Genomic DNA, 8,830 nt, shown 5'->3' on the forward strand with positions numbered 1-8,830 from the left:
TTGAAATTAAAAGTTGAGAGACGCTGACGTCTCCCTTTCAATTTTCATTTGAAACGCAACATTGAGGACTTGCAAGAACGCCGCGAAAGGATATTTCGGACTAACTTGGGAACGAAACCCACTAAATTGACTTATTATGTGGGTAAATGTCATAATTTTGGGTTTTGTTTCGACCTCGACGATTTCGTTATCAGGCTTGTTTTGTATTTTTTTTTGAGGTTCACGCGAAGATAACGGCAGTTAAAAGCCTAGCTCATGTGTAGCTTATTCTCGCAAATAGCTTATATCCAAATAAAATAACCTATATTGTTGTGGTTAAACTATCATTCAACGCTGGCATTTGGTCGTCCAGAAGTCGGACAAGGCATGTAATTCCTTTGGCTGCATGTGCTAGAGTCTGGAAAGTTAAAGTCCCCGCCTCCGGTAGGTTGATCGGGGAAATTCACCATACAGTTTTCACTTTCCCATCTCCAAATAAAACTCCTTAATAAGAGCCAAAATGTTCAAACTCAACTGGAAAACTAAGAGCAAAGCAAACTGCTATTTACAATGTATACAATGCAGAGTTGGACGTGTATTTTTCTTATTATTTGCAGTATGCAGAGCGTGTGTCATTGCTGTGACTGGATCCGACACCACTACGGCCACTTGAGCGCAGAATACCTTTCCCTGCTGGACCAGATGGTGAGTTATCAGCACACTGTAAGAGGAGACTGAATGCATGTATTAAGGACAGCAAAACAACCAACCAAGTAAAGTAGTCATATGTTTCATGTTTAGCAGCTGTGTTAGAAAACTGTAATCTATATTTGAGTAGCCATAGTAAAAGGGGGCTAGGCTATAATGACAGCGCGATCACGAGAGGCTGTATACATTAGGCCTATACTGTCCTTGCAGTATAAGCTATACTTTTAGACGCGTGACTTAAAATACTATATTGGTTTTATTCCAGGGAGGAAATATCACAGAGCAGGATGCCCCTGTCTTTTTCCCCGAATCACTTTACAGACCCATAGATGACGCCAAGGTAAAGACTTGAATTTTGACTTTTCATGTTCTGATATGCTTTAGTATAGCGGTCGTGACCCAACGTTACATTGATGGCATAATTGAAGACTATACTGTTTCTAATCTTCTTTTTACATGTTCATGTGTAGTTTGAGGACCAAGTCAGATTCCGGAACGAGACCATCTATCAAATCACAAAACTGTTTGATGGGAATATGAAATCTGTCACCTGGGACAAGAAAAAGCTGGACCATTTCCTCAACATTCTCGAACGCCAATTTGAGAACCTTAATTCCTGTGTAAGTAACGGGTCTATTTAAAGTATAATCCCTGTTTAGGTCAGGGCTCTCCAGCCCTGTTCATGGAGAACCTCCCTCCTGTAGGTTTTCGCTCCAACCCCAGTTGTAACTAACCTGATTCAGTTTATCAACCAGCTAATTAATCGGCTGTGCTAGAGGAGGATTGTAGTGAAAACCTAAAGGAGCGTATCTCTCCAGGAACAGGGTTGGAGAGCGCTGTTTAAGCTTTAGACTATTAACTGTACAAGTGAGAAAATCTATGTGGGCTATTATGTTCAGTGGGAGGCTAATGTTTTAATCTTGTCCAACAGGTATCACCTGCCAAGATACCTGAGAGGAGACTGAAACGTTACTTCAAGAATTTGAATAGGATGGTACTGAGAAAAATGGTGAGTTTGTTTTCGGATGGCAACGTGTTTAATATATCTAATCAAATCAATATTAACTAGGCTAAGCAGGAGCAGTTTTGAAACATTTTTGGGGTTCTAGGGACATATGTATTAAGCATCTCAGAGAAGTGCTGATCTAGTATCAGGTCTCCTCTGCCTTATTTATAGTGATCTAAAAGACAATACTGATCCTAAATCAGCACTCCTACTCTGACATGCTTCATACATTATTATTATTATTATTATTACATACGGCCCCAGCCCTTTGTTGTTCAAGACAATATGATCATTATATGACTAGAAAGTCCATACCACTAATATGTACATTTTCCTTTGTTTTCAGAACTACAGTGCACTGGCATGGGAGCTCATCAGGAAAGAGACGAAACATCATCTGGAAAGATTGGATATTTTTCAGGCAAAGATTCACTGATCATCCAGACTCATCTCAGAAGCTACGCCCTTACCAGTTTATAAAGCATGAATACAATCATGTGGGACCCTGTCAGTCTATTTATTTTATTTAATGCATAATTTATTATTTTTATTATTATACATTTATATTTATATTTTGTATGTCCCTTTTGTACCAATGTTGAACTGAACTGTATTACCTGTCTGCTTGAATAACCTGTGAAAAAATGGCATATTGAAAATGTGTTTAGTTGAATTTAACTGTGTCTCGTTCTGCTTTTTCAGTGTCTCACACTTATTCTCAGTGGTGGAAAAAGTACCCAATTGTAATACTTGAGTAAAAGTAAAGATACCTTACTAGAAAATGACTCAAGTAAAAGTTAAATTCACCCAGTAAAATTCTACTTGAGTAAAAGTATTTGGTTTAAAATATACTTAAGTATCAAAAGTAAAAGTATAAAGTATTTCCAATTCCTTATATTCAGCAATCCAGACGTCATCATTTTCAATTTTTCTTAATTTACGGATAGCCAGGGGCACACTCCAACATTCAGATAAAACTTACAAACGAAACATCTGTGTTTAGTGAGTCCGCTAGATCAGAGGCAGTAGGGACGACCAGGGATGTTCTGTTGATAAGTGCATGAATTTGACAATTTTCCTGTCCTGCTAAGCATTCAAAATGTTACGAGTACTTTTGGGTGTCAAGGAAAATGTATGGAGTAAATATAATACAATTTCTTTAGGAATGTAATGAAGTAAAAGTAAAAGTAGTCAAAAATATAAATAGCAAAATAAAGTACAGATACCCCAAAATACTTCTTAATTAGTACTTTAATGTATTTTTACACCACTGTTTATTCTACATGTTTGACCTGTTTAATACTTAGAAATGCGCCTGTTGTAGACAGACCGGGTGTCTGAGGATTGATCTCAAAAGTTCGGCTCAGCGGGAGGGAAAATATTGGCTGAACACCCAGACTGTGGTTGCCAGGTGTTGTCCTCCTCTGCAGCCGGTCTCTGGGAGCAAACGCTTTGCTGAGAAATGAGACACTTGGTTATCTTTGTGTAACCCGAAGCGATAGTATAAATACGCTGAGGGTGAAATACCTCGTCAGAGTTTCTGACTAACTTCCACATGAAGCGCAGTTTGTCTGTAATCTCTCGGCTGGCGTGAATAAACATACATTCATTTAAGCTTGACTTTGGGGTCCTTAGCAGTACTTTCCCCGACTTGTGAATACAATGTAATTTGTATAATTTGTCCAAATTTCGTTCTTGTCTAAAACCAATGAGAGTGGTTTTATCTAACCATCTGAGGGGATGCAGATTAAACTCGTTGCTGATCGTCAGTCACGTGATTTTCTACTTTAAATTTATACACCACGTGACCAAAAGTATGTGGCCACCTGCTCATCGAACATCTCATTCCCCCCATTGCTGCTATAGTAGCCTCTACTCTTCTGGGAATGCTTTCCACTAGATGTTACTTCAAACATTGCTGCGGGGAGTTGCTTCCATTCAGCCAAAAGAGCATTAGTGAGGTCGGGCACTGATGTTGGGCGATTAGGCCTGGCTCGCAGTCGGTGTTCCATTTCATCCCAAACGTGTTCAATGGGGTTGATATCAGGGCTCCGTGCAAGCCAGACAAGTTCTTGCACACCAATCTCGACAAACCATTTCTGTATGGACCTTGCTTGGTGCACTGGGGCATTGTCAGGCTGAAACAGGAAAGGGCCTTCCCCAAACTGTTGCCTCAAAGTTGGAAGCACAAAATTGTCTAGAATGTCATTGTATACTGTAGTGTGAAGATTTCCCTTCACTTGAGCTAAGGGGCCTACCCCGAACCATGAAAAACAGCCCCAGACCACTATTCCTCCTTCACCAAACTTTACAGTTGGCACTATGCAATCGGGCAGGTAACATTCTTCTGGTGTCCACCAATCTCAGATTTGTCCGTTGGACTGCCAGATGGTGAAGCATGATTCATCACCACAGAAAACATGTTTCCACTGCTCCAGAGTCCAATTGTAGCGAGCTTGACACCACTCAAGCCGACGCTTGGCATTGCGCATGGTGACCTCACATGCTGACCAGACCGGACACGTTGCGTGCGCGAGCATCGCAAAATAAATGTAGAAATCCATGTTATTCAATTATTGCACCCACACTGCTAGCGCGCCAACGAGCGCCTGGACGCCAAGGGCTAAAATAGAACTCATTCCTATTTCTGACGCAGATCACGCTGCAAGTCCTGCCTCTCCCATCTCCTCATTGGTTTATAGAAGCAGGTACCCACGTGCCATCTCCTCATTGGTTTATAGAAGCAGGTACCCACGTGACATCTCCTCATTGGTTATACCCACGTGGGTGATAGAAAGACGAACTGTTTTGCCAGTAGGCGTGGTAATACAATGAAAGTTGAGATGCGATCACCATATAATTTAAACGATGAAAAAGCCTGGAAGGAGGATAGATGACTAGAAACGATTCGGTTGGCCGTTTTATGTGTGGATTAATTGTCGGAGTAGAGATCCTTGTGCATTTCAGGTAAAATAACAACTCAATGTTTATATCCCAGGACAAATTAGCTAGCAACAGCAAGCTAGCTAAATAGGACAAATTAACGTTAGCTAGCAAGTGCAAGCTAACTAGCTAAATTACCATACATGTTTAATGCTTTTCGACCTGTCCCCAAATGAATGTCATTGGTTCAGAGTTTGTTTTGTTTGTGATCGCGTTTGGTGTGGGGGGGCAAAATAAATTTATGCACGATAGCGCACGATGGTGCACTCGCGCAGCCGGTTTGGGCAAGGCTTGTGTGCGGCTGCTCGGCCATGGAAACCTATTTCATGAAGCTCTCAAAGAACAGTTTTATTTTTATTTTTTTATTCTTGTGCTGACATTGCTTCCAGAGTAGTTTGGAACTCGGTAGTGAGTGTTGCAACCGAGGAGAGACGATTTTTTACGCACTACACGCTTCAGCACTCAGTGGTCCGGTTCTGTTGCTTGTGTGGCCAACCACTTCGCGGCTGAGCCATTATTTCCCTTCGACGGTTCACGTTCACAATAAACGCACTTGTAGTTTACCGTGGCAGCTCTAGAAGGACAGAAATTTGACGAACTGACTTGTTGGAAAGGCTGCATGTTATGACTAAGACTTGGAATTCCTGGATAGAATAGAGATATTGTAGATATATATATCCAATTATTTAATGGTGTGAGGTTATTTGCCATAACATCTTGAATGGTGAGTATGTGTGTTTACTTTATATGGTATAATACTCATATGTGCTGTATCTAAATGGTTTTAAGTATGTTTTGTGTATATGTAAAAAAATATATATATATATATCATAATAATCATCCAATGACTTGGCACATGAAACTGTTAATGAACGCAATGTGTAAACTCAATAAATGCAATTTCCCCCGAGAGAAACTTGTCAAGAGTGGATCATCATATGTTCTTTTGGTTGAGTTGAGTATATTTTTTCAATTGAAGATCACCACTGACGTTTGTAGGCAACAATGAAAGGTTTCGATACACCGGGTTAACTTATGAAACCAACCTTCTTTACAGTCTCATCATAAGGCTTATTTATGGTGAATCACGCAGCTAGGCTACTTGGTTGTCTCATCTCGGTTGGCTGTCAGGAATTTTGGGATGCCTTCCTATAGGCTACATATTGATGCTTGTCTCAGATTTCCAGGCCGATTTTTCGAATACTTCGTGAGATTTTGTTGTTTAGCCGACACTCATGATAACCAGTTTGACGTGGTGGAGTTTTTCATTTAGCATATGTCCGGTGTATCCAACGATGGGATGGATGCACATGGAACGATGCTCGTCTCAAAATCCCAAATAAGCACAGCATCAAACTCGGCTGACATAAACCATTGATGATTGTGTTCGAGCACGAGACGCAGCCTAATTTCTAAATCTGGGCACAATTTACATCTTAGCTGACCATATCATGTTTTAAATACCTAAGGTGGTCGTTTTCCGGTTCAGTGCTTGCAAGAGAACTTGAACATCGAATTCAACATGAATTTGTTATTCGAAGACAAACAGTAGCCAAATAATTTTCTTCAATGGAATGATTTTATAGCACACTAATTTACATCCATTTATTTTTCCCAACAGAGAGAGATGGTTTTGACTGCATATATCATTTTAGGTCAAGTGAGAACGATATTTGCTAAACCTCTCCAGCCTCTGTGTCACGACTTCCGCCGAAGTTGTTCCCCTCTTATTGTTCGGGCGGTGTTCGGCGGGCGACGTCACCGACCTTCTAGCCATCGCTGATCCATTTTTCATTTTCCATTGGTTTTGTCTTGTCTTTCATCACACCTGATTCCAATCCCACCAATTACATGTTGTGTATTTAACCCTCTGTTCCACTCATGTCCTTGTCGGTGGTGATTGTTTATTGTAAGTGTGTGTACGTCTGTACTGGTGTGAGGCGGGTTATGTTACACATGGATATTTATTATTATGTTTTCCGGTGGGTTTTTGTAAATAAATTGCGCCGTTGGAAACACAGTTATTTCTCTCCTGCGTCTGACTTCTCGGCCGCTAGTTACTACCCTTACACTCTGTCATGGAACAAAAGTCCCCTAGATTACTTTAGAAATATAATTTTCCGACAGACAACCAATTTATCTGAATGCGTGATTATGATTCTTTTTTGCCTACAAATTGAAATGTCTTCCCTGATATGATAATACCACTTATTACATTAAATAGTTTCACACAGTTAAATGCAGATTAAAATTATACCATTGGACACCTGTTCATGAAGACACTACGTCGTTCTAGAAAACATTGCTTCAGCTAAATGAAGCAACTTCTAAAGCAAAAGGTTAAAATAACACAGTAGCTTATATTGAATGGTTTAATTTGATTCACTTTTTCGTTCTTCCATTTACTCATTTCAATTTACTGTGGGGTTTTGTCGTTTCATGACAACAGCTTTTGTACTTGGGAGGATGTTCGAAATGAAATCGTGTGGAAATAGAAGGATCTACAGATTCTACTCGAGTCTATGCACCACACATGAGCAGATGTAATATGTATATTTCATAACACGGCTGACTGTAGGCTACCAAAATAAACCTGCTGACCCATTTAAACCATTTGTAATTCATTGACCGGACAAATACAGTGAAATTCATCTCACGTTTGAAAATAATCATTCATTTGTTGATAGGCATACAATGTTGTTCAATCAATGCCATGATCAGTTTATTGTTACAAAGTGACATAATATAAATGCTAAATATAGAAACTGCATAATCACTAACCTGACATCTCCAATTAACCCTCCTGCTGTGTTCCGGTCGAATTGGACCGATTTACAAGTTTTCTCTTGGAAAAATGTAGTTCATTTAATCGGATTGTCATACGGTTCCGTGACTTTGTCCACACAAGGCATCTGAACACACAAAATACATTTGGATGATTTTCATAACATTGGGGTGTTTTATTGAACTTTTGTACACTTGCGATCTTCCCGGTCAAAATTGACCGGTCATTAGAAATGAATGGGTGAGACTACAATTAGTGTATAAAATTGAGTTCAGGCACATGCCCATTCATCAGATAGACAAACTTCCTCTCCCAGACCTCCACATGCATGTGTGTTTGAGCACACTACAGACACACCTCACTCCCCTTCTTTGCTTCCATGGCAACCCCCACCGGAACCTTTCCCCAATAGAATCTTTCCCCCACGGGAACCACACCTGTTGGCAGTCTCACAAACAATCGCAACATTGCTTCAATAATATATAGCACTTTTCTCGCAGCTCTGGTATATAAAGCTTTTTTGAGGCCTTGCTCACAATTCGTTCTGTGGCAGCACAATGACCAAACGAGATACTGTATGTGAGGCTCTTAATCATATCTTTGATCATGACACTGGTAAGGAGGAGAGAGTCCTTGTTAAACTTTGACACAAAGTAGTCTGTGATAAAGAGCACAATAGGTTTAATCTGAGTATTTGTTATAGTCAAAATAATCCATACATTATGCTTTAATTTACTAAAAAACGAGTTGTATGAGCTCAGGTCAATGAGGCCTTCAGGACATAAATAGCAAATAGAAGTTAAAAACGTGTAATGTTCACAAGAACTTAAGTTGATAAAAAGATATAACACAACATTAGGTGATAATATATGTATTATTATGGATTTATAATCAGCTATAATGGGGAAGTCATTTTGGACCGGGAAGACAGAATTAGTTCACATGAAACGAATACAACAGGAGGGTTAACGTCATCATCAGAATTATTCTATGAGTCTATATATCAATGTGACTTTTCTGCTCATTCACATTAGGCCAAACTCACACATAATCGTCATCATTTTCGTCGTCTTGGTAAGCGCCTAATAAAGGCTAATCTAGGACAAATACTATTTTATTAACCAGAAATGAACAAACTGTAAAAAGATCCCCTTGGAATTTACCGAATCAATGTAATAAGAATAAACACCATGAGAGATAATATAAAGTTAAGCCAATACTATCCGCACTATACTCTCAAAACAGGTTACTGCTTTCTTAGTTTTTTATATTCAATATTGAATATGGGGTGGCAGGTAGCCTAGTGGTTAGATTGTTGGGCCAGTAACCGAAAGGTTGCTAGAGCGAATCCCCGAGTTGACAAGGTACACATCTGTCGTTCTGCCCCCGAACAAGGCAGTTAACCCACT

At 39.7% G+C, this 8,830-nt stretch overlaps 1 protein-coding gene across 1 annotated transcript; it reads left to right on the forward strand.

Moving 5' to 3' along the window:
- Positions 1 to 549: 549 nt before the first annotated feature.
- LOC120043558 (interferon a3-like) lies at positions 550 to 2,129 on the forward strand. The gene is made up of 5 exons (XM_038988115.1): positions 550 to 684; positions 953 to 1,027; positions 1,158 to 1,307; positions 1,619 to 1,696; positions 2,040 to 2,129. Exons 1-5 carry the CDS (start codon positions 550 to 552, stop codon positions 2,127 to 2,129), a joined length of 528 nt encoding a protein of 175 aa, XP_038844043.1.
- Positions 2,130 to 8,830: the final 6,701 nt, after the last annotated feature.

Source organism: Salvelinus namaycush, unplaced genomic scaffold (genome assembly GCF_016432855.1).
Source record: "Salvelinus namaycush isolate Seneca unplaced genomic scaffold, SaNama_1.0 Scaffold956, whole genome shotgun sequence".
Classification (NCBI taxonomy): domain Eukaryota; kingdom Metazoa; phylum Chordata; class Actinopteri; order Salmoniformes; family Salmonidae; genus Salvelinus; species Salvelinus namaycush.